The 26,874-nt window shown below is 47.4% G+C and overlaps 1 protein-coding gene across 2 annotated transcripts; it reads left to right on the forward strand.

The window, feature by feature from the left end:
- The first annotated feature begins 3,185 nt into the window (after positions 1-3,185).
- On the forward strand, positions 3,186-26,813 carry ago3b (argonaute RISC catalytic component 3b). Of its 2 annotated transcripts, XM_060043526.1 has the most exons (20): positions 3,186-3,548; positions 3,731-4,043; positions 6,129-6,300; positions 6,928-7,048; positions 7,451-7,659; positions 8,532-8,668; positions 9,159-9,293; positions 10,146-10,233; positions 10,767-10,914; positions 11,310-11,429; positions 15,071-15,214; positions 16,273-16,439; positions 17,169-17,353; positions 18,176-18,335; positions 18,746-18,836; positions 19,523-19,717; positions 20,270-20,404; positions 20,686-20,787; positions 21,247-21,446; positions 22,065-26,813. In XM_060043526.1, exons 2-20 carry the CDS (start codon positions 4,025-4,027, stop codon positions 22,171-22,173), a joined length of 2,637 nt encoding a protein of 878 aa, XP_059899509.1. In that variant the 5' UTR covers positions 3,186-3,548; positions 3,731-4,024; the 3' UTR covers positions 22,174-26,813. The 2 variants fall into 2 exon arrangements, with proteins under 2 accessions (XP_059899509.1, XP_059899508.1); XM_060043525.1 differs by lacking the exons at positions 21,247-21,446; positions 22,065-26,813 and having other exon boundaries at positions 3,189-3,548; positions 10,128-10,233; positions 20,686-21,078.
- The last annotated feature ends 61 nt before the right edge of the window (positions 26,814-26,874 follow it).

Genomic DNA, 26,874 nt, shown 5'->3' on the forward strand with positions numbered 1-26,874 from the left:
CAGTTTTTTGCCGTACCTGTATATACTAGCCATTACGGTAATAGCGTCTCAGAACTAGTTTAAAATAAAAGCATTCGTCGGGTACATACAAAAAGACAGTCAATAAAAGCAAATACTATCAAAGGAAGTGTATGGCCGTTGTGGTATTTACTTTCAAAATAAAAGCCCACCAAACATTCCAATCTGAGACATATTACAAATGATTTTGGATTAAATTTAAAAGAAAATGCCCTGTTATTCCAGGCTCATTTCACTTCAGAGTTATAGTTCAAAACCCCATAGGGTAACCCACGAAGTTTCAAAACATTCTGATGTGGAGTTTCAAAATAAAAGCCCACCAAGAATTCCAATATGAGACATATTACATATGATTTTGGATTCAATTTAAAAGAAAATGCCCTGTTACTTCAGGCTCATTTCACTTCATGGTTATAGTTCACAACCCCATAGTGATACCCAAGATGTTTCAGGATACTCTGATGTGTAGTTTCAAATTAAAAGCCCACTAGATATTGAAATATGAGACTTATTACATATATTTTTTTGGTTTAAATTTAAAAGGAAACTCCCTGTTATTCCAGACTCATTCCATTTCAGGGTCACAGTTTAAGACCCCATAGTGTCACCCAAGAAGTTTCAGGGTATTCTGATGTGTAGTTTCAAGTTAAAAGCCCACTAGATATTGACATATGAGACTTATTACATATTTTTTTGGTTTCAATTTAAAAGGAAACTCCCTGTTATTCCAGACTCATTCCACTTCAGGGTCAAAGTTTAAGACCCCATAGTGTCACCCAAGAAGTTTCAGGATATTCTGATGTGTAATTTCTAATTAAAAGCCCACTAGATATTGAAATATAAGTCTCATATTTCAATATCTAGTGGGCTTTTAATTTGAGACTACGCATCAGAATATCCTGAAACTTCTTGAGTATCACTATGGGGTTCTGACCTATGACCCTGAGGTGGAATGAGTCTGGAATAACAGGGCGTTTCCTTTTAAATGTAATCCAAAGATCATACCTAAATAATATCTAATGTCTCATATTTCAATATCTAGTGGGCTTTTATTTTGAAACTACACATCAGAATGTCCTGAAACTTCTTGGGTGACCTTATGGTGTCTTGAACAATCGCCCTGAGCCTGGAATAACAGGGCATTTTATTTTAAATGTAATCCAAAATCATATGTAATATGTCTCATATTGGACATTTTGGTTGGCTTTTATTTTGAAACTCCACATCAGAATGTTCTGAAACTTCTTGCGTGACCCCATGGGGTCGTGAACTATAACCATGAAGTGAAATGGCCTGAAATAAAAGGGCATTTTCTTTTAAATTGAATCCAAAATCATATTTAATATGTCTCATATTGGAATTCTTCGTGGGCTTTTATTTTGAAACTCCACATCAGAATGTTCTGAAACTTCGTGGGTTACCCTATGGGGGGTTGAACTATAACCCTGAAGTGAAATGAGCCTGGAATAACAGGGCATTTTCTTTTAAATTGAATCCAAAATCATATGTAATATGTCTCATATTTGGTGGGCTTTTATTTTGGAACTACACATCAGAATGTCCTGAAACTTCTTGGGTGACCCTATGGGGTCTTGAACTATCGCCCTGCAGTGAAATGAGCCTGGAATAACAGGGTATTTTATTTTAAATTGAATCCAAAATCATTGTAATATGTCTCATATTGGAATCTGGGCTTTTATTTTGAAACTCCACATCAGAATGTTCTGGAACTTCTTCGGTGACCCTATGGGGTTTTGAACTATAACCCTGAAGTAAAATGAGCATGGAATAACAGGGCATTTTCTTTTAAATCGAATCCAAAATCATTTGTAATATGTCTCAGATTGGAATGTTTGGTGGGCTTTTATTTTGAAAGTAAATACCACAACGGCCGTACACTTCCTTTGATAGTATTTGCTTTTATTGACTGTCTTTTTGTATGTAGGCTACCCGACGAATGCTTTTACTTTAAACTAGTTCTGAGACGCTATTACCGTAATGGCTAGTATATACAGGTAGCCTACGGCAAAAAACTGGGTCGGCTGGCATGACCGCCGATCTCGATGAGTCGGCTGGCATGACCGCAGTCCCTTTTAGGGGGGGGGGGGGGGGGGGGGGGGGCGCGGAGGAAGTGGAAACTAGGGCGCTCTTTTATTTTGCATGTTATGTTATGTTGTCTAATATTTATTTCGAAATAACTACTGGTATTAAGAAATATAAACATTGAAGTTAAAGTTAGATGAATACAGTATAAAAAAAAGAAAAAGAAAAAAAAAAAAAAAAAAAAAAAGAATCCCATATTTTCGGCGCCCCCGGCGGATGGATGCGCCCGTAGCATTCGCCTATACTGCCTATGCCCAGAGCCGGGCCTGGTTTACCCAATATTCGAAACTCCTTTACCCCTTCACTCTCTGATCTCAATAGTTGGTACAGACTAGACAATATCTTACACTGTTTCTTTCAGCTGAATGATCACATCAACTTTTAAGATGCCCCTTTATCGTAAACAATGTACAATGTAATGTGGAGATCTATAGGATTTCCGTTTCGTTGTCCTTGGGACACCTGTCGCCTCCCGTATGTGGCCATAAAATACCCATTAGGTAAATACTGCAAATGCAACGGCTTTCATCAATAGGCCAACCCCTTTATAACCGTTGTGTTAACTCATTCGGCGACAACTATTTAATTAACAGACATTTATTTACATGAAAACATGTTAGATGGCCACTCTCTTATCGTATGTTCCAATCGCATCCCTGTGATAGCAGTTTCCTCTTTCATGCACCGCCCTACATTCCTGGTCTTCCCAACCTCATTTGGATGCTATCTGTCAATGTCTTCCCCTAACTCCCTCCCACTAGCTCTGACATTTGCTTGTATTGTTTCTCTTTATTAGACTTTTGGCTTCTGCTATACTTAAGTCCATGTTCACATCAATCTGGTTTCCTTTTGGTGCATCGTTGAGACATGTTTCTATGTACATATTTCATTTCCAGTAACTCATGGATGAGCTGGAACTCATATAAACTGAACTCCTATCCCCGTCCTTGGGATTCTGAGCAGTGATTGTAGAGTGTCACACAACCAATCTCGCCTCATTGACTTATGAGACTGTACACTCTTCAGTTTTGCACATGCGCAATCCTACCTTAAAAAACTCCTCATAGTCATACCGTTGTGTGAGAATGAATATATTTTCTTTAGATAATGGTCTCAATTATAATGTCGGGGAATTATCTTGTGCTTAAAATAGACACCGTTTCACCGATAAGCCCCCCAAAAACGTGCCCAATCATACATGACGTTTGATTTGCGAAACGGGAAATTACGCCGCTTCCCCGGGTCGGTATTTCCTGACGGGTTTCCCTCACGGAGGCGGAGAGGCTGGCCGGCACACTAGAGTTCACACCGGTCTCTCTACCGAGGCGAGGACGCCGGCTACCCAGGTCCTTTTCTACCGGCTCGACATCGCCGAACGACCTGTGTCATGCGGACCGGTACTCACGACGGGTCCATTTTTAAAACAGGTACAACATTGGCGTTGAAATCTGCCTGAAATTGGACTCGTACGAGGCTAATTTCCTAGCTCAAGCTAAGCTAATGACGTTAGCCGATGCTAACGCTAACCGAATTAATCTCACTCCCTCGCCGGGGAGAAATCCTCGTCCGACGAATAAACACTGATCGTTTTCCCCTCGTTTCTTTTCAGAGGTAACGCGCGGGGCGAGGCTTTGACGGACGGACCGGTCGACGGTGACACGATTAGGTCAACTTTCGACTGACAGTTGACACGAAAGCAGAGGGAAGGGAAGGAGGAAACTCTGGTGTTGGAGAGTGAACCCCTCGAAGCGGCCCGGTTCCACACAGCGACCCAAGCCGTGGGGGTGGTGGTGTGGGGGTACTCTGAAGTGACAGCCACCAGGGCTGTAACGCCAAGTCGCAGAGGAACCTGCGCTAATCTTTCCATATCGGGAGCCGGGGTGACCGGACAGAGACCCCATGAATGGAAATCGGAACATCAGGTGCGGTATTCTCGGTGGTTGCCATTCATGGCACGCCGGTTGTTTTTAAATAAGCGCGGTATGGTCTTCATGGGGCTCCAATGGACCACCGCACATGTATTGGTAGACCGTGCTTGTTTGGAGCCCTACTGTGACTTTATGGGGTCAAACTTCAAAGGGCAGGGTCGCTGACGCTGTTTGAATATACTACACCGATGTTGGTCGAAAGTGAAAGTTACACAGTTCTTGTATACATGGGCTGTTTCCAGTCGTCCTAAACTATAGTTGACAAATATTTTAACGGGATTGTTTAGTTATTTTTTTTTATCCATGGTGATGCTGCTGAGTGGTTGTGTCTAGTGCTGAAACCAGTCCCACTCGTTTCCTTTCTCGACGTCACGGCTGTCTGTGGCAGATGGTGATCACGGCGGCGTCAGGTGTACTTGAAGCCTGGCTTCGTACCGTAGGTCCATCGCGGACGCCTGCACTGACTCGCTTCCGTTTGACGGAGTGGCTTGTCTTTCACACCGGCTGTTGCCATGGCTACAGCAGCCATTGAATACTCATTTTGCCACATCCACCGGTAATTGATTGTCGTCACCAGAAATAGTCAATCTACCTCTGCCCACTGGCTATAAAGGTACTTTATGTTTGGAGCACGGTAGCCTGTGCGATATTGATTGTCTGTGTGCTGGCTGTCTGGCTATCGGATTGGACATTATGGGCAGGCATACAATGATGGTATCGACGAGATCGTTAGAATGAATCACCAAATTTACCTTATATTCACCATGCTATACTGTAGTGAAATCAAGCACAATTGTCTTATTGTGCGAGATTCTAGTCGGTTTCTGAATAAGCGTTATCACAAGGCAATTGGATTGTAGCTTATGCATTCTCTTTTTATTGAATCCTTTTCTCTTTTAAGTCTGTGCTTCAATCCAAAAGAATGCCTGGTTTGTGTAGTGCAGGTGTTTTCTATCTAAACATAGTTGAAAACGTCACAAATAAATTGGAAGTACGAAAAAGATACAGCTTTTCCTTCTGGGTCCTCAAAAGATAAGTAAGACAAATGTGGACGCACCTGCCCTTCTCATCAGCCGGCAGTTGGTTGCCATAGAGAAAGGGTTACCAGGTGTGTTCTGTTGGCATGGCAACGGCACACCAGAGGGAAAAGGAGGGCCATTGGTGGGAATTTTTTCGTGTTTCTAAACAAGGCACAGTCTCGGATCGTTTTGTCTGAAGCACTTATTTCAACAAATGTGTCAATGCTCCACTAAACTCTGCTCAACCCCCATCTTTCCTGCCTACATGGGAACATGATCTAATTCCCTCCTAAATGTGATTATGACGTGGGTTAAGGCGGTTATCTCTTCAAAACTAATAAATATATTAAAATGAAGTCAGGGGGGCTGCTGGCTTGTATTCCAGGTGTTAATTTAAGTGGTTGTAATTGTAACATATGCTGCAACGTAATGTTCTGTTATTCTGCAGAGGCAATCTCACAATCTGCGCTTTTTTCTTTTTTAAACTTGCATAAGCGCTCTACGACTCTACAAACAGTGTTTTATTTTCACAGTAAGCAGTGAATTTTTCAAACAGTTGTGTTGTGTATGCTTTTTGACTTAAAAATAATCATGATTTCATACGTTTCTTAAAGTCGCAATATTTAATGTTTCGCCCTTTCCACTTAGTATGCAGTTAGTTATAATTGAAAAACTGTCTGTGCAACTGTGTGAGGCGAACTACTACTAGCTCTGCTGGGTGGTGCGAGTGGTTTTGGGCCTGTTGATTCTTGTAAACAAAGAGGTACGGGCTGGCGAGCATTATCTTATTTGTAGGATACCTCAGTTATAGGATGTGTTTACATCATTGAAATTAAAATCATGTGGCATTGACTAGAGCTATGTCTGGGTTACTGGATTAGGCTTCGAGCTTGTTGAAATCAGTCCCACTGCGATATATAACTTTATTCAACCCGGCGTGAGGTGCGTTCAGACGTACGTCTTTAAGGAGCAGGTAGGGTGAGGCTCCGGGAGGACGGGGATCGAACCCCGTACCCTCTCAGCCACTGACCTCCCGTCGTGGGTTTTGTTGTGGTCTCAGGAGCCGCAGGGGCCCAGGCCCTCTTCTCGTTGCCACGGCGACCGGGCTATGGCACCATGGGGAAGCCCATCAAGCTGCTGGCCAACTGCTTCCAGGTGGACATCCCCAAGATCGATGTCTACCTGTACGAGGTGGACATCAAGCCTGAGAAGTGTCCGCGGCGCGTCAACAGGTACACACACACACACACACACACACACACACACACACACACACACACACACACACACACACACACACACACACACACACACACACACACACACACACACACACACACACACACAATAGAATACACACACACACACACTCAATAGAATACACACACATTCAATAGAATACACACACACACACACACTACCCCATATACACACAAACACGCATGCATATATACACAAGAATATACACGCAAACACGCACGCCCAAATTCAAACATATATGACCATACAGGGTATGTGTATCAAAATTATAATGTACTGTAAAATCATTCATATTTGTTTGTTTCACGAAACTAATGCATAACCAGATCTAACCAGGAACTTTTTTTATCAAAAAGTCTGTGCAAGGCTATTGATAAGGGCTTAAGCAATGAATCAGATGAAGTAATAAATGCAGTTAAGCCTTGTGCAGAACCGTCACCTCTCTATACGCCTATACCTTATCAACCACACTAGTTCAATCAAACCCAGTATTTGTACTCTTGTCTTATCTGCGGCGTCTGGCAGTCAAGACATGCCGACGCGATGCCCTTGCTGATTACCAAAAGTGTTGTTGTGGTGGTGGTGGTGTGCTCCGTCAGGGAGGTGGTGGACTCCATGGTGCAGCACTTCAAGGTGACCATCTTCGGCGACCGCCGGCCAGTGTACGACGGCAAGAGGAGCCTCTACACCGCGCACCCACTGCCCGTGGCCACGGCTGGGGTAAGGGCCTGCAGAGGCAGCGCATGCATGCATACCACGCAGGCTGCGACCTGCAGGGATCAGTCTCACTCCCATCTCGGTTGATTAAATTAACATCTGTCCCAGAGCGCCCCTTCCCCCCGAAGGGGATCTTCGAGATAAAATCAACGCTCATTTCACCGACTAGATCCAGTCGTAGCTTTTGTAGTCTGCGTTCTTCCGCTATCTCTGCAAGAATCCGTGTTGGCAGCGGTTTGTGTTTTGCGACGTGAAGCTAAGCTAACGTGTCTCTCGTTGCCCCCGCGCTAGTCCGCGAGGCTAACCCGCGCGCTTTCTAATTCTGCCCGTCGGCATGGAGCTAGCTACTCGACAGGCTAGCGCTTGCGCTAACACATGCTCCCCCCCGCCGCCCCTGGTCTTCAGGTGGATCTGGACGTCACGCTACCGGGCGAAGGAGGCAAGGACCGACCCTTCAAGGTGTCCATCAAGTTTGTGTCGCTGGTCAGCTGGCACATGCTGCACGAGGTGCTGCAGGGCCGCGGGGTGCCCGAGCCCCTGGACCTGGACAAGCCGCTGAGCACCAACCCGGTCCACGCCGTCGACGTGGTGCTCAGACACCTGCCCTCCATGAAGTGAGTCCCCAGCCCCTGTGACGCGTCGTCCCGACGGCTTATGGCTTAGAGCGCAGGAGCTAGCCTTAGTACCTAGAATAGCATCTAACTGGGAATCTCTAGCAAGTTGTTGAGTTTCATCTGGCTGGTGGCTAGCATAGCAACTAGCTTGTTACCTAGCGTAGCAACAAGCTTAGTTCCTAGCATTGGATCCGAAGCAAGAACTAGAATGAATTCAATAATGATACATATATTTGATTTATTTTCTAGCACCTAGTTTAATAATATCAAATTCAGTTTATCAAGTAATAAAATGATAATATCATCATGTAGCACCTAGCATAGCATCTAAACTTGTATGTAGTATTGCCTAATCACCTACCATAGCTCCTATCATAGCATCTTGCTTAGTAAAGCATTATTAAGTACTAAAGAACTATAAAAAGAACAACCCCTGTGCTTAGAGCTGGAACTTGGAGCGTGTGTGTGTGTGTGTGTGTGTGTGTGTGTGTGTGTGTGTGTGTGTGTGTGTGTGTGTGTGTGTGTGTGTGTGTGTGTGTGTGTGTGTGTGTGTGTGTGTGTGTGTGTGTGTGTGTGTGTGTGTGTGTGTGTGTGTGTGTGTGTGTGTGTCCCATAGGCGACTCCCTTTACGATCAATGCCTCCCATTTAACCACACACTCACTGACTTCACTGTCAGCCACCGACGACCATTGCCCACTGCCTAATTGAAGCGGTTATAAAGGTGCCTTTGCTGAAGGCCTCCCTAAAATCCAACGATAACTAAAAACAAAGCTCTACAAAGAACGACCCCAAAACCCAATGTCCTACCTCGTCCATGCCTCCGTCCTCAGCCCGGCACTGACCCACCTCCCCCCCCCCCCGCCCCCCCCAGGTACACCCCGGTGGGCCGCTCCTTCTTCTCCTCCCCCGAGGGCTACGACCACCCGCTGGGCGGTGGCAGGGAGGTGTGGTTCGGCTTCCACCAGTCGGTGCGACCCGCCATGTGGAAGATGATGCTCAACATCGACGGTGAGTTGCTATGCAGACCCCCCCCCCCCCTCCCCCCTCGTATCCCCAGGAGGCGTGTTCAAGATGTGTTTGAGTTTTTTTAGTTCAATCCTAAAGAAATCAACTGTTCCAACAAGACTACGGTCACCATTAAGACAACCAGGATGTCTCGTATCATCTTGTTATACTTTGTTAATAATGGTCTCATTTTAACTTCTAAGGGGTTTTTATCTATATTTCTCTTTCTGAAAGGCTTCGTGGGTTTGTGTCAATTCTCAAATTACAAAGAGCATTCTTGATCCATTCATTTTTTTTTTAATAAAACGTGATAAGATGAAGTGACACGTGTTGCTATTCTGGGACCCTCCAACCAGAGGCAAACAGCTTTTGAATTGCCTTGCGTGGCTATCATTCAAACGTGAGTCCCATAGTAACCCCCCCCCCCCCCGTTCCTCACCACGCATCGCTCTGCCCTGTTAACCCCCGCGCCCTGCTGTGTCGCCCCGTCCAGTGTCCGCCACTGCCTTCTACAAGGCCCAGCCGGTCATCCAGTTCATGTGCGAGGTCCTGGACATCCACAACATCGACGAGCAGCCGCGGCCCCTCACAGACTCCCACCGCGTCAAGTTCACCAAAGAGATCAAAGGTAAGGACCTCTCTCACTCCACCGCCGGCAGACCGGGGGGGGGGGGGGGGGGCCCCAATGTCCGCACTCGCCATTTAGCCACCCGTGAGCGAGCATGAAACGGCGTCAACCCTGCCTGCTCGATAACGAGGGTGGATAAAAGCGTCTAGCGCTAAATGGCAAGGCCGTCGACGGGACGGGATGGCGCGTCCCGCTAGGGTTGGAGCATCCGATTGAGTGCGTTTCTGATGCCTAGTTTAGCGAGGAACGCAGCGGTGGATGAAAGCTGTGTGTGTGTGTGTGTGTGTGTGTGTGTGTGAGCGACGCCAGTCGCAAGCTACCGACCGGCGGTGGGTCTGTGAATTTGCGGGTCTCACAGCTGGCTTTTCCCCTCCCCTCGCTTCCGTGTCCATGCTTACCGCGGCAATAGTGTGTGTGCGCGTCAATAGTGCATGTTCTGTGATGCGGATGTTATTCACAACCCCCGATGGATTCTCTTCTCTTGTGAATCAATGACAAAAAGTACAAACGAGTAGACGCAGTCCTCGGGATGTTGTGGATGTTGTAATACCTTGGGGAGGGGGAGCTGTCGAATATACCATGAAAAAATGATTTTCATGGTATATTAAAAAACATATTTAATCATAAATACTGAAGCTGTCGAAACGACAGCTTCAGTATTTATGTTTAAATATGTTTTTGAATACACCATGAAAATCGTTTTTGTTTTTTTTCAGCCGTCGAAAAGAGTCAGCTTGCGCTCGTCTTAATATCACTGCAATGCCTCAACCCTAGCCTCATGTCTGATTGTAAGAAATAAAAAAATGCCCTTTTTGATTATGTCTCACTCACAAGGATGTCCACCATCCGTAGGTCTGAAGGTGGAGGTCACGCACTGCGGCAGCATGCGCCGCAAGTACCGGGTCTGCAACGTCACGCGCCGCCCCGCCTCCCACCAGACGTACGCTCACACACACACACACACGCACACGGACACGCACACGCACACACGCACATCCCAACCCCTCCTTGGCAGGACCCTTCCTATAGTCCCCGCAGTGCAGCCACACAGGGCTCCACGGGACCCCTTGGTAGACAACCACTGGCCAGCCTAAGCTCTGTGCCTTTTAACCTGGTTACGTTTGGGGTTGTCTTACGCCCCCTCGCAGTGACCAGCTGCTGCATCGCTGTCCGCATGTTAATGCGGCGGTGTTGGTTATGGTGATTATGTTTTAAGAAGCTGCCTTCCACCACGTCTTTTTATTTAAATTGTAAATACAATAGGAAAAAAAAAATTGTTGACAAAGCTAGCCGTGACATTTCTCGAGCCTCCACTCTGGGGTTTGGTTTTGTTTATTCTCCGTCGTCCTGCCCGCACTTCCCCCTTTGACCTTAATGAATAACACCAAGGGCTCGATGCATGGATGGATCCTGATCAAGCGTTGACTCACCCCCCCCCCCCCCCCCCCCCCCTGGCCTGGTGTGGGTGTGCAGGTTCCCCCTGCAGCTGGAGAACGGGCAGACGGTGGAGCGCACGGTGGCCCAGTACTTCAGGGAGAAGTACAACCTGCAGCTCAAGTACCCCCACCTGCCCTGCCTGCAGGTGGGGCAGGAGCAGAAACACACCTACCTGCCCCTGGAGGTGAGCACAGAGGCTGACGCCGGCACGCCGACGACGGTGGCCACAGAGGACCGCTCATTCGTTGACTCGACTAAAAAGTGTTTTATCGAATCAATGTTTTGAACCAAAGCGCCGCCATTTTAAATGTTTACTCTATGCACTTTTTTTTTTTTGCGTATTTACTGACTTAGTTGTTTTTGCGTTGCATTAGATGCGTACGAAGTCAATACGTTGAGTTATTGTGCGACATGTATTATTGACATTGCCATATACTGTCGTTTATTTTTATTTATTTTAAAGAGTAATTCTCGCTGATGATTCCCCCCCATCGTTATGACTCTCTGTAGAGCAGTCGGCCCCCGCCTGAACCCATTGTGCCCTGGTTGTGTGTGTGTGTGTGTGTGTGCGTGTGTTAGGTGTGTAACATTGTGGCCGGCCAGCGCTGCATCAAGAAGCTGACCGACAACCAGACGTCCACCATGATCAAAGCCACGGCCCGCTCTGCCCCGGACAGGCAGGAGGAGATCAGCCGACTGGTGAGTGGCGGCCTCAGGTTCAGCAGCCAACCAGCCGCTCCACATGACCTGGTTAAGGCTTCCTCAACCAGCCGGTTGGGTTCCTAACTGGGGTCCTTGAACAGGCTTTGAAGTTAGGATGAACTCCATTAGTCCCAGATAGGACCTTTGGGTGGAAATTGCCTGATCCAATTTTATTTTTTATTATTCCCTTCCTATTAACTAGTCCACAAATATGCACAGGGGTCAAAGTTCAATGTATTCAAACCTCCCCCCTCTGCCTTAACTGATTTTATACAACTAAAATATGACGGGACTTTTATTTTCTTCAACCTCAAACTTTCTACCACTGCAGGAGCTTTTATTTTCTAACTTGCTTTTACTCCAGCTGGCTGGATACATATCTAAACTGCAATTAAAATGTTGCATCCAGTGGGGACATTTTGAAATGTGAGGGTATCTGGTTTAATTGCGTTTTTAGTTGGGCAGCCGGGTACTTTGTCGTGTTGTATTCAGAGGAGAGCTGTTGCATACAGCAGGGTTGCGTGGAAGTCCCATCTCCCTCCCAGGTATACCCCACTATACACGGGACCCATACCGGTGAACGGGTCTCTCGTTCCCAGCGTCAGATGGCTGTCATTCAGAGCATGAATATCTGTGAATATCCAATACCTTTCTCCCTTAAAGGGACACTATGTAATATTTTGAGTAATTTATTGCCTCAAATCAACATATTCATTCATAAATAAGTCCTCATTGGTGTAAAATGATCTCTGCCAAAAATCTCACTTATCCTCCTGAGCGAAGAATAATTCATATTAATATCAATATGGTTACATAGGACGGGTAAGCTTCATGGAGGCTTCCATTTTCTTCCGGTCTATGAGCTGCCGAGAGGGTCAAAAAGCACTACGTCGTACAGGAATTGCAAACGCGTTTTCACTCTGAGCCAGCGTAACGGTGGAACAGAGCTTAGTATAGCGAGACGAGTTTTACCGGCAAATTTGAACATGCACCGCATTTGTTTGAAAGACCATAGTTATGCCACGCCACAGGAGAAGGAATCATCGACGCCAAAAAAAAACGACGATGTGTAAGCATGTATTAGGTGACCTTGGGTGTCTTGAAAGGCGCCTCTAAATGAAATGTATTATTATTATTATTATTATTATGTATAACATGGTTTTCCATGGCAACGAGATGGGCGCTCCTATGTTTGAGCGACTCGTCATTGAAAGGCTACTTTCCTCCTCATCCTCATCGTCATCCGCTTATCCGGGGTCGGGTCGCGGGGGGAGCAGCTCAAGCAGGGGGCCCCAGACTTCCCTTTCCCGGGCCACATTGACCAGCTCTGACGGGGGGATCCCGAGGCGTTCCCAGGCCAGTGTTGAGATATAATCTCTCCACCTAGTCCTGGGTCTTCCCCGAGGTCTCCTCCCCACTGGACGTGCCTGAAACACCTCCCAAGGAAGGCGCCCAGTGGGCATCCTTACCAGATGCCCGAACCACCTCAGCTGACTCCTTTCTAAGTAAAGGAGCAGCGGCTCTAATCCGAGTTCCTCACGGATGGCTGAGCTTCTCACCCTATCCCTAAGGGAGACGCCAGCCACCCTTCTGAGAAAACTCATCTCGGCCGCTTGTACCCGCGATCTCGTCCTTTCGGTCATCACCCAGCCCTCATGACCATAGGTGAGGATAGGAACGAAGATCGACCGGTAGATCGAGAGCTTTGCCTTGCGGCTCAGCTCTCTTTTCGTTACAACGGTGCGGTAAAGCGAACGCAATACCGCAGGCTACATACAGCAGGCTACTTTATTACATATTTAATTTACTTTTTCATATTTTTGTCGAGTTTAAATCATGACAATATTCTTATGACTTATGGATACTGTCAAATGCGTTGGAGGAATTCAAAAGCCATTCTTCATCAAGTTATGGAGGTTTATTCTCTGCTGGGGTCACACGTATCCAAATCCACCAAGACGCACTTACGCTAGAGCGGACCTTCTGGAGCTTCAACTCGCTTGCCAGACAGTTGATTTATCACCCGAACAACTGGATTTCATACCAACAACTCTGATAAAGAAGACAATACGGAGGAAAAGAAGATCGAGAGGAGGAATTAGGAACAGGATAGGAGACGAGGAAGTAAACTCTTTGCCAGGGCGACTAACTGGCGGCGCGTACAGTCGCAGCGGCCCCTCTTGAGATCTGTGAGATTGAGATTGAATGTTTGAGTGTGAGACTTCCTACGAACGTAGTTTATGACAGGGAAACAATATTAAACATTAGGACATTGAGAGCGAGTAACATCACTGGCATTCGCTGGCATCTGGACATACTACGCAAACACAGGATACTAACGGACACTGTGACACCGTGCCCGGAACTGCCCGGAGGAGGAAGCAGCAGAGACGGGGTGGACGTAAACAAACTGAACAGCTTCTTTCAGCTCCTACCCTCCAAGAAACGCTATCGCAGCTTAAGATGCTCCACCACCAGGCTGCGGAACAGCTTCCTACCTCAAGCTGTCAGGATGCTCAATGCACCAGCGTCCCAGATCTTCTCACTGGACTTTATTTATTATTTATTTATTATTTATTTATTTATTCATCATTGGGACGTTTGTTTGTTTGTTTGTTTGTTTGAAATGTATGTTGATCTTGATCCGTGAGAAACGCCTTCTCGTTTTGTTGTTCAATCAACAAAATGACAATAAATTTGATTTGATTTGATTTTGATTTGATTCCGTACGTTACAATGTAAATTGTTGGTATTTAGAATACTGTTACATTGTTGAAATCAACGGATTACAATGCGTTGATTAGGATACGAACCTCATCATCACTCGAATGACTCGATGAGGTAGCCTAGTAGGTGTCATGTCACAGCTTCTTGGCACATACTGCCCACCGTAGTTTTTGGACAAGCGAGCACTATTAGTTTGAATGCAATATACAATTGTACCACTAGATGGGAGTAATTTTTACACAGTGTCCCTTTAAAACCAACCACCTTACCAACCCTGTGAACTGATATTGAGCTTCTCGATTCCTTAAATGCACATCCACGCAGCAACGCCATGCGGCTTTAAAGGTCACTTTCAGTTTCGATGTCGGCGCGTTCCTGGCAGGCGGTCAATATTGTTAAAACGTGTAGAACGCAGGGAACTCCACCTTCCCGGGCCAACAAGTAAACGTTGGCTGACGAGCCTACTTAAGCTTCCAGAACAACGTCACCTGAGGAGAATGTATCAACAATGAAAAGCATGCGCTAATTGTAACCAAAATGTACGCGACTAACACAAACCTTAGTCTGCCAAGAGCCCTGCGACTCATTAGTCGACTAGTCGTAGGCCAGAGCCGCAGGCTGGTTGTGTTCTTTTTTGCATTTTACCAGTAACCATTTCTAGGGCTGACCCCTTCGTAGGAGGGAGGATTAAAAAAAATAAAAGTCCTGTCATATTACTAGTTGTATAGATCGGTTGGCTCAGGGGGGGCTTTTATTTTGGAAAACATATATATTTTTTAATTATGTTTTCAAAAATAAAAGCCCCCACTGGAGGGGTCAGCCTAGCACTTTTAAAACACACACAAGAAACACACGCCCCACCGGTTTCATCACTGTACGTTAAACGCTGTCCTCCCGGTCCCGGCTCACAGGTGCGCAGCGCCAACTACGAGGCGGACCCGTTCGTCCAGGAGTTCCAGTTCCGCGTGCGTGACGAGATGGCCCAGGTGACGGGGCGCGTGTTGCCCGCCCCCATGCTGCAGTACGGCGGCCGCGTCAGCTCGGAGCACTTCATGGTACCTCTCTCTCTACCCTCTATAACGTCTGGTTTACCGTGTGTGGGGGTTTCACCATCAACGGCGGTACAACAATACAGCCGGCCGCTGGAATCCAAACATAACGTGTGCTCATGTGGGATAACCTTGTGCTGTACGTTGATGTTGTACTCGCTAACGGGTGCAACCCCTGGTCTAGAGTCGCTCTTATCGGTTATTCTCTAGTTTTGCGATACAATGAAGGCTAGTATAAAACAACCTTACAAGGATATATTCACGTTGGTCCAACTATTGTAGTCAACTACTGAATCCTATGATCAGCTTTTTAGAAACCTGCTGTACCTTCGAAAACAAACAAACCAAAAATCGTCTGTGATTTGATTCCATCTTTGATTAAAGGTTGTTTAAAGGGGACCTATTATGCTTTTTCGACTTTTATGACCTCGAAACGTTGTTATAATGATTGATAGTCATGTTTAACCATGCACAAAAATCAATGTAGATTTTCGGGAAACTCTTCCTCTCATCTGGGCGCTTTCAGCGTTCTCTGTCAACGCTCGGTTTCGTCCTTCTCCGCCCCCTCGCCCCCCTCCTGCCAACCCAACTCTGTTGTGATTGGTCACCTTCCTTGAAGCGCGCGAGCGGGCAGATTTGACCAGGCATATAGGGGCGCGGCAGGAGTGCCTCTACGTAGATGATTTCCCGGAAATGTGAACAAGTGAATCGCAAACGTTGTCCCGAGTGTTTAGCGCTCTGCACAGCCACCCCAGACTGTCAGCAGGGAATACGTCGAAATGCATGTACGTCATTATTTGACACTTTAGTATGGTTAAACATGACCATCAATCATTATAACAACGTTGATAGGTCATAAAAGTCGAAGAAGCATAATAGGTCCGCTTTAAGAGCGAAAAAAAGTCTGGGAAAAATAGTATGAATTGGTTGATGGACTGTTTCAATCAATGTCCATCGCCCAGCTGCCACTTCCTCCTGCCCTCAACACATCTTTTGTGTTTGTTTGTGTGTCCGTGTACGTCATCTCTCGTCTGTCCCCCCCCCCCCCCCCCTCGCCCCGCCAGCCTCAGCAGATGAACCCTGGGCTGTCGTTGCAGAACCGCACGGTGGCCACGCCCAGCCACGGTGTGTGGGACATGAGGGGCAAGCAGTTCCACACCGGCGTGGAGATCAAGATGTGGGCCATCGCCTGCTTCGCCACGCAGAGGCAGTGCCGCGAGGAGATCCTCAAGTCAGTACTGCCCCCTGCACGCCTCCCTGGGAAACCCCTTAGCACCAGGCGTGGCGAGGATTTTATACAGAAGAAAGTTATTTACAAAATAGTTTGTCCATAGTTATGAAGGAGTTGTGGAAAAAAGAAGACATGATGGAACAATATGACCCTTTAAGGAACGCCTATATTTATATGAATTAGATATTAGGGCTGGGTATCGTGGCCAATTTCCTAATTCAATTAGATTTCGATTCGTAAGGTTCTGAATCGATTAATCATGATTCGATTGAATCTGCTCTTAAATAATGAAAATGGCTCAACTGTGTTACAAAATACAAATGTACTTTATTTTTTCTCTTCATCTTAAACAACAGGTTTTGAGTGCAAACTTGTAAATTGGACAGTTTAAACTTAGCTGGAGCTGTAAACAAAACTCAAGGCACCAAAGTGCAATTTTGAAATTAGAAAGGAATTGCAAGTGAAAGTGTACTTGTCCTACAACGCTCCATCGCTGCAAATTGCATTAAGGCATTGTTTATTAAAGTGCAAAAATAATAATAATGGTAACAAAAAAAAACATGTGTGTGTGTATATATATATAAAAAATCGACCTTATGCCCTATGAATCGATATTGCAGAATTTAAATGAAATCGATCCAAAATCGATTAAAACTATTTTTTTTACCCAGCCCAATTAGATATGTTTATTTATTTATTTCAAATGGTGTAATATCCCTCCACCTGCAGGGGCTTCACGGACCAGCTGAGGAAGATCTCCAAGGACGCGGGGATGCCCATCCAGGGCCAGCCCTGCTTCTGTAAATACGCCCAGGGGGCGGACAGCGTGGAGCCCATGTTCAGACACCTGAAGAACACCTACGCCGGCCTGCAGCTCATCATCGTCATCCTGCCCGGGAAGACGCCCGTCTACGGTACCGAGAAGCTGGGATTGGACCCCGATGTCTGCGGTCTCGCTCTAGGCATCCTTGAAGGGCTCAAGTCACGCCACCAGGTGTGAGTGTGGTTAGCTGGTGCAAGCCGTTTGAAAATCATTCCCTGCCTGTGCCGTGGTGACATCACAAGTGGGCGTGTTCACCCCGATATATGAATGATGGATGAGCGACATTTGCTCTGGTCCACTGGGTAGGCTGGTGGACTGAAATATCCAGCGTACATCTAGGTGGACACGCACACTTGTGATGTCACTATGGCAGAGGGAAGGAATGACTTTCAAACGGCTTGCACCAGCTAATCACAGCCACACCCGGTGGCATGACCTGAGCCCTTTAAGAGAAAAGCCCTCACCCTCACCGTTGACTGCCCAACCTGTATCCGAATGAGGCGTTTCGTAGATGGCGCCATGTAAAAACCAAGGAAGCGTATGATGCATGGCATCTGGTGAAAGGTTTTTATCACGCTCTACCAGTTCAGGAGAAGGTTGAGGGGAAGGTTTATGGTGGAGCTGTAATTTAAAAAGATACCCCATCTCGTTTATTTCTTTATTGGTTTGCACTTTATCAATCATTCATTACACATTGCATTGCTCTGTCTTCAAGAGCCTTAGGCCCAATCCCATTTCTACCCCTTACCCCTTCAAAACAAGGGGGAGGGGGAAGGGGTAAGGGGTAGAAATGGGATTGGGCCTTAATGGCTCATTGTGAAATGACTAGCTCTGTGCTAGTCATTTAACGTCATGATGGTCGAACCGGCTCCACCGTGTGTGTCGTCGTCCCCCCCCCCCCCCCCCCCAACAGCGGAGGTGAAGCGTGTGGGAGACACCCTGCTGGGCATGGCCACCCAGTGCGTCCAGGTGAAGAACGTGGTGAAGACCTCCCCGCAGACCCTGTCCAACCTCTGCCTGAAGATCAACGTGAAGCTGGGGGGCATCAACAACATCCTGGTACCGCACCAACGGTAAAACCGGCCGGCTGCCGCGAGAGGCTCAAGACTCGCGTGTTCGGATACGCCTCGCCAGTTATCCTTCTTCTGACAAACGTTACTAATTCTAAGTCGCTTTGGATTAGAGTGTCTGCTAAATGCCCTGTATGTAAATGTAAACCCACACCACACCCTACATCCCCTTCTGAAAGCCTCACCCACTCAAGGGATTCAGTTTCTCTTTTGGTAGAACCTTCTCAAACTAAACCACCTGCAGAGTTTAGGCCTTCAGAGATAGAGAGCGCAAGTCCCCTCGTGTTCCATTCTTTATATCGGGAATGCACGTTAACAATATGCAAATGGGATGTGGCGACCCACCCCTTCCATACAGCACGATTCCGGTTGGTTCTGAGGGTGGTGGTCTCATTCTGCTCCCCCCCCACCAGCCCCTCCGTGTTCCAGCAGCCCGTCATCTTCCTGGGCGCTGACGTCACCCACCCCCCTGCCGGCGACGGCAAGAAGCCGTCTATCGCAGCGGTAAGGACCTCCACCTCGTCCCCGGGTTCACCCCAGCCGTCCCTCAGTCGATCACAACGTGTTCGTATTAGACGCACAGAAAGCTGGAGGGGAAAGCGATTTCCTTGGAAGCTCTGTGTGTGTGACTCATATCGCCCATGAAACGGATGGCTGATTTAGTCATTGGCGAGGAACTGCTTTTTCATGGGTTGAGAACATTTTTGGTCGCGATCCAGCGTCGGCTCCAAACCCACCAGTGTAGACACTGTTGTTTTTAGAGACGCAGGAGCGGGGAAGACGACGCGTTCTCACACACTGGCCTTTGATTGTTAAGGTATAAACCAAATGCCTGTGAACAGCCGCCAGGCCTTCCTGCCTATTCTGTTCACCTGATTGTCAACGTTCCTTTCAATTCAATTCGACTTTTATAGCCCTTAATCACCATTACAGTCTCAAAGGGCTTGACGGGCCAAATATTTATGACGACCCTGTGACCCAAGAAAAATAAATAAAAACTCCCTTAAAGGTGACACATTACACCATCAGGTGTGAGTGTGATTAGCTGTTACAAGCCGTCACCTTTTCAATCAGCGAGGGAGAAACCTTGAGAAGGAATGCAGAGTGGCGGGGGATCCCTCCTTCCAGGGATGCTCCCTACCTGTCCTCGCTCCTCCAGTCAACGCGTTGCTCTCTCGTCCCCTCTGGAGGTGGTGGGCAGCATGGACGCCCACCCCAGCAGGTACTGTGCCACGGTGCGGGTCCAGAGGCCCCGGCAGGAGGTGATCCAGGACCTGGCCTCCATGGTGCGGGAGCTGCTGATCCAGTTCTACAAGTCCACGCGCTACAAGCCCACGCGCATCATCTTCTACCGGGACGGAGTCTCGGAAGGACAGTTCAGACAGGTACCGGCCGGGGTCAGGCTAGGGGGCAGCTCGGTGTCCCATGTGCGTTGTTGGTTGAGGTCCGACCTGGTTGTTGGCACTATCCTGGGCCTAGTGTACCGCTCGGATTCTCCACCTCTATGCTATGCTCAAAAGTTAACGCATTAAACTCTGAACCCGAAGGGCGCTGCCCTCTCGAGGAGCCTCCCATCAGAAGACCGCTTCGTTTGCGCGTACTCAAAAGCAACGGCGTTTGGATTCCATGGGTTTCTTCATTATAAACATGAAGGAAGCCATCGATGAAATCCCTTATTAACTCCTGTCTGTTGGCAGGTTACATTCCAAACGATTAGCTGAACGCGGATCCTGTGAGGGCCGCTTTAAAGAGGAACCCCAACGCTTGTATTGAACTGCTTTGGTTGCCAGCCAGAGTTTATGCTGCCCTTGCCGAGGGGCACTGTTCTTCAAGCACATCACCGTACTAGACCTCATTCAACCAGTGACCGTCAGTGAGGTTTCGTCATTGAAGCGACGGCAAAGTGACGGTAGAGCGGGCGCGCTTTCCCCCTCCAGGTGCTGTACTACGAGCTGCTGGCCATCCGGGAGGCGTGCATCGCCCTGGAGAAGGAGTACCAGCCGGGCATCACCTACATCGTGGTGCAGAAGCGTCACCACACCCGCCTCTTCTGCGCCGACCGCAACGAACGGGTGAGAGTGGCCCACACCGCTTCCCCCCTCATCGATGATATGGATTTAGATGAGATGAATGAGTCTGTGGTTTTTGTAATCAAGCTAGGGGAAATGGATTAGAGCGACAGCCTTGTGTTTGTCTCCCGGGGTACAAAGAGGGATTGAGAATGCAATGGCTTTCTACTCGACGGACGCAGCTTCTGATTGGGCAAACGGGGCTTTGCGTCTCTGCATGGGGAGAAAGAATGATCTCTAGTACCCCCTGACTTATCGTGTGTGCGTGTGTTTGTTTACGTAAGGTGGGACGAAGCGGAAACATTCCTGCTGGCACCACGGTGGACACGGACATCACCCACCCCTACGAGTTTGACTTTTACCTCTGCAGTCACGCTGGGATCCAGGCAAGGGTCCTATGTTTACCGTCTGTCCCTCCGGCTCTGACTTGCTCTCTCTCTCTCACACACTCTCATGCTCTCCCTGAGGTTGGCACTTGACCCAGTCTCTTTCTTTCTGTCTCTCCTTGACCTAACATGAACCTGTCTCTCTTTCTCTGTCTCTCTCGCTCTGTCCTGTCTCTCGTCCTAACTTGAACATGCATGTCTCATCGTCCCAATTTCTGTCTCTCTTTCTTGGTCTCTCTGTCCTAACTTCTGTCTCTTTCTCTCTGTCCCTCTAGCTCTCTCGCTCTCTCTCTCTCTCTCTCTCTCTCTCTCTCTCTCTCTCTCTCTCTCTCTCTCCGTCTCTCGTCCTTACTCAAACATGCATGTTTCTCCGCCCTATCTTCTCTCGTTCTCTCTCGGTCTCCGTCCATCTCCCTCTACGTCTCTCGTCATAACTCAACCCTCTCCTCCCCCCCCCAGGGCACCAGCCGGCCCTCCCACTACCACGTCCTGTGGGACGACAACTGCTTCACGGCGGACGAGTTCCAGCTGCTCACCTACCAGCTGTGCCACACCTACGTGCGCTGCACCCGCTCCGTGTCCATCCCCGCGCCCGCCTACTACGCACACCTGGTGGCCTTCCGCGCACGCTACCACCTGGTGGACAAGGAGCACGACAGGTGAGCCGCAACACGCGCACGGAGGGGTGTGGGGGTGTGTGTGTGTGTGTGCGTGTGTGTTTGTATAGGAGTGGCAAGGTATTTAACTTAAAGATTCTTCTAGTAGTCTGACTGGTGTGTCAGCATTCTCCAGATGTTTCCTTGATGCATAATAGATGGTTAGCTTCACTCTATTCACCCGCAAGCGGGGGAAGTGAATTCTCCTCTGGATGGTAAAACGGAGCGGTCGCATTACAAAGGGTCGGGATAGTGTTGTGGTTCAGGTGTTCTGGGTTCGATCCCCAATGTCTGCAGTCTAATCTGAAGGCACCCTCGCGCAAGATGTCCCCTAAAACCTAATACCTGCTCCTGGATGAACGGTATCTGAAGTCGCGCCAAAATCTGCTCAATAATGAGTGTCTGTTAAAAAACGAGTTTCTGCCAAATAATAAGTGTCTGCCAAATAACGAGTTTCTGTTAAATAACGAATTCCTGTCAAAAAAACGAGTGTCTGCCAAATTACGAGAATCGGCTTGATATTAGGATGGAAATGGGAGCACAGAACTGTGTGTGTATGTGTGTGCGTCTCCCTGGTGCGGGCCTCACCCTTGCCTCTCTCGCCCCCTCCCTCCCCCACAGTGCGGAGGGCAGCCACGTGTCGGGCCAGAGCAACGGCCGGGACCCCCAGGCGCTGGCCAAGGCGGTGCAGATCCACCACGACACCCTGAGGACCATGTACTTCGCCTGAGGCCCCGACACACCCCACCACCAGTATACACGCCCCCCCCTCACCCCCCTCAGCCCCCTCTAAGGACAAGCCTACCAGGTCCAGCGCTGGCGGCACACCCCCCCCCCACACACACACACACGCGTAGAACGCCAGACTGTTGGGATATATATATACATATATATCTCTATATATTTATATATATATATATATACACACAGGACAAGCCAGAGAGGAGAACAGCCACAGTATGCAATACCAAACCAGCCAATCGTTTACATTCTGCCCCTCCCCCTCCGTCAGATCCACACTTATCCCCTTCCTCCTCCACTCCTCCTCCTCCTCCTCCTCCTCTGGTGTCGTTCGACCACCACGGTTCCCTCAGCTCTGAAGTCGGCGGGTAGCGGGGCGCCGTCCTCGCCGCTACTCTTAGCTAGCTCATCCAAACGTTTTCTTTTGTCTCTGGTGTCTCAGTCCCGGAGGTATGTGTTAACGGTTCTGTTTGTGTCGGTGCTCCCGAGCGGTACGGGAAACGCTATGAAATGCTCTGCAGCATACGGCGATTAGCCCTAATCATGCTGGTTTATACTGTCCCATGTTTTTATCTGTGTGTGTGTGTGTGTGTGTGTGCATGTGTGTGTGTCTCAGCTTGCCCTGCTGCAGCACTGTACGGGTGTTAGGCCTGTTTTAGCAGTAACGTCCCTCACTAGGGGCCAAGCCTGGTAAATAATGGTGGAACTATTGTGAAATGTGCGGCGTTGGCGCTTTCTCAAAACGACACGGCAACAAAAACAAGGCCACCTGCTCCTCCAGGTCGCTTTAATCATGTGTGTGTGTGTGTGTGTGTGTGTTTCGGTTTGTGTGTGTGTTTGCGTGCGTGTCCCTTTAACGTAGGACAACAATAAGAGGGAGGGTAGACTTGTTGCCCTGGCAACCGCTAATAAAATCTCTAGAATGTTTGTGAAGGCGGTCGCCTGTGGTCCAACCGTCTGTCTCGGGGGGAGAGCTGGGACTCCCGACGCCACGTTGAGGGGAGAGCGAGGGTCGAGGGGAAAAAGCCTCTTCAAAGATGATATCGGTACAGCTCTGTCTGCCCCCCCCTTTTTTTTAATTTTTTGTTTATTTTGCGCCATTTCCTTCCGGTGATCGTTTTTAATTTGAATTAACATTTATGTTCAGCAATAGATCTCAGTGGAGGGACGGATCTTTCTTTTCGGTGTTATCTTTCAAGACGTACGTTGGGCGAGTCGACGGTCGTTCCTGCAGTGCAATAAGGCGCTTGAGGCGAGGCCCAGAGTGTTCCAGCGGAGGGAGGGATCTTGGTATTTGAAGGCGCTGACTGTTAGACCCTCCCCGTTTCAGTATCACAGCGTTGTCGGTATGTTTGGTTTGGATGTTGGCGAGGTGAACGTGAAGAGGCATTCAAGGACTTCAGAAAGTATTGGTCGCGTCGACCGCGGCCGGCGTCTTCGTGACCCCGGGGCTGGTCGCACGAGGAAGATGTGACGAGATTACGATAAAAGTGCCTGATGGGGTTAACGAGAGAGCCTCGGGAGTGGAAACGGAAAAGGTGTTTTGAAGAATGTTCCGGGCCCAGATGCTGTTGTAGTGTTTTCTTTCCTCTGAATGAGTCAACACACTTGGGGGACGGGGGGGACGGGGACTGTGAGCCCCGTGAGCCCTTCGGCAGAGCAGATGGGGCCTCCAATGTGGAGGAAGCCCGCACTGACCCCGCCATGTGATGTTCGGGCGGTGCTGGTCGAGGTGTAGACGTCTCTACGGAGGCTTGTCTTTGATCAAGTTATGGTGCAGAGGTTCCACTTGGCGCGTCTGTTCACGTGCAAGTTCACAATTTAGTTGCGTTTTTGTCCGAGCGAGATTGGGACTGGGGTTTGTCTGACATTCTTTACCGCAAATACTAGTTTGGCTAGGTCTAATTCAACCGTTTCTAAAACAATACTTGAACCAAATGACATCCTTCTTAGAAAAATCTCTCTCTCTCTCTCTCACAGATACTTTATCGCATTACCGTCATATCTAGCCGAATTTTGATGGATCACTGATCCCTTTTCAAGTACTTCTTCATGCCAATAGAATGTCAACATGGTGCTGACTGACAGGTCACGTCACAGTGACCCAACTGTGGAAGGCCCTTTCTCGGGTGTAGCCTTAGCAGTACTAACCTCCTTCAAATGAACTACAAAATGTCGTGTATCACTCAGACCAAAAGGAAAGTGCCTGCCTGTTTATTGGATGACCGGGGTGGTGGTTACCTTGGAAACGTAGTGAAGGGATAGGTTCCTGCCCACAGGCGTTTGGCTTTCCCACGGCTTACAGTGCCAGTTGCTTATTATCCGAACCAAATGAGCTGCTACGAGTGAAACTTTATAGTACATTGAATATCACATCGAATATTGTAGGTTACATTAATTGTTTAACGAGCTGACATATTTAAACGGCACTTGTGAGATTCGATCATGTGATGAAAATGTTGGAACGGAAGACGCCGAAACATCGTTTGTGACAAAGAAACTCTAGAGAAAGATCATTAATCTTGAGTAGAGTAGTTTTTATAATATATAAATATATATCGTGCGACGCCTCATGGTTCTAATGTATGCTGAAACCGATTTTAGAGTAGTGATCCGGTCTGTTCCATCCCGCCCCCTCGTGGGTTTGGGTCCGGGTCCAAGCTGAGCTGCCTCTTGACGTCGGACCTTAAAGCAGCGATTTGCGCGAGTTTTACTTGAAGATCGGCAAAAAACGAAACGGAGACTGGCGTGCTAGCATGTAGCTAGCCGTAGCTACTCTGCGTCTCCCGGAGTTCTCTAGAATGTGTGTGCAGCCACGATGTATTGGAGAGTCTCTTTGACGCATGCTGCAGCTGAGGCAAGGCATTGGTTATTGGCGCGAGAGCAATGGCCGCCACGCAGTGTGTCTTCAAAGTGCTTAACATCCGATGCCTTTTACTCAAACCATTCGAAAAAAACATTTTTTTAAAATTCTTGAATGGAGAAAAAAAATAATATTTATACTTAAAGATATTAATATAATGCACCCATACTACTTATTTTTGCTAACAAAAAAAAATCCTATATGACATAGAGATAATTAAGTAGGACGTTAATAATGAAATAATAGTAATAGTCACTAATAATTTATCCCAGTTGAAATAATGCAATAGGTTTACTGGTCAACCATGGAGGCGATGGCTTTGCTGCATTGACTTACTGTATGGATGGTTCTTCTTTTATTGTATCGTTTTAGTTTTGGGAAGGTTGTTTTTGTCCTGTAATAAGCAGACGAACTTTCAACCCCCCTCAAACTTGTGTTTGTTTGTATTCGCTTAAACCCAGGGACCTGTAATGAAACCTCTCCTTCCACTGTTCAGTTGTTCTCACTCTCTCTCTCTCTCTCTCTCTGTCTCTCTGTCTCTCTGTCTCTGTGTGTGTGTGTGTGTGTTGTAATGTCAAAGAAGTGAACGACTGTGATGGCCCCGCTAACATGGGGGCCACGTCTGACGTCTCGATGCCTCTACACTGTACAGATTCTCTCTCTTGGTCGTGGGAGGTGGGTTGAAAGTTTGTCGTCGGACAGAATCGTCCTCAATAGACTGTGCCTTTCCCAGATGGTGCTGAAAACGAGTCAAATCAAAGATGAAATCTTAACATTCAAATAAATAAGTAAAATTATGTTTTGGGCGGTTTAGCCCGTGTCTACATTGATAAGTATATATATTGACACATGACTATACTGTAAGATGTGATATGTGTATGTATATGTATGCTTTGTGTGTGTGTGTGTGTGTGTGTGTGTGTGCGTGTGTGTACCTCTGACATATGCCAAGAATACAGAATATGCAGACCTGCTCAGTGTGGATCTAACAGGACCAAAAGGTCGGTGGGAATTGGTCACAACAAGCCGGGCACTCAAAAGCACAACCTGCAAATTAGCATTTCTAAGCCGGGTAACTTGTACACACACGTTTTTCGCTCCAAAGGTAACAAGTAGCTAAATGTCATGTAGCATCTAATTTATTTTAAACCCGTTTTCCCCTAATATGTTTAAAGATCAAAGTATACTTTTCTCCCACTCTGCCTGGGCAGCAATAACCAACGTTTTTGTTTTCAAACGCTTGTGCAATGTGTGTTGTATGCATTACAGTTGGCCCAGATTATCCCGCAAGTCAATTCTTATTTTTAGACCAACCTTGTCTTATAGTCCTCTTGTAACGTTGTTGTCATTAGCCGGGGCCATTGTAAGTGTGTGGTTCATTGGGGGACCCTCAAATTTCATACGTACTATTTATACACAAGTTTACAGAGATTACGATACGATTGAGTTTTGATCCCATGATGAGTGCCCATTTCCCATGTAGCCGATAGCATTCCCCACAAAAAGGAAATTGGTCAATTCTACACTTCTTACGGTTGGCTGCATATCATATTCAAATAATGATGAAACGTGATGTTTTGGTTACACAGTAAATTGTGCTTTTATGTTTTGTTTGCTTGACTATGAAATGGTGTCACTTTTAGAAGTATACTTGTATGTCAAGACCTGTTTTGTCTTAACACTTAACTGATACTGGTCCTAAGTTGAGCCTTTTTTTGGTCGTCATATTTAATTGTTTTGATTAAATATTATATGAATGAAAACTACTCGAGTATGTTTTTGATCTTTAAACAAACTGAAACAAGATGTTACAAATGCTAATACAAG

This window comes from Gadus macrocephalus, chromosome 22 (assembly GCF_031168955.1).
Source record: "Gadus macrocephalus chromosome 22, ASM3116895v1".
NCBI classification, from domain to species: Eukaryota; Metazoa; Chordata; class Actinopteri; order Gadiformes; family Gadidae; genus Gadus; species Gadus macrocephalus.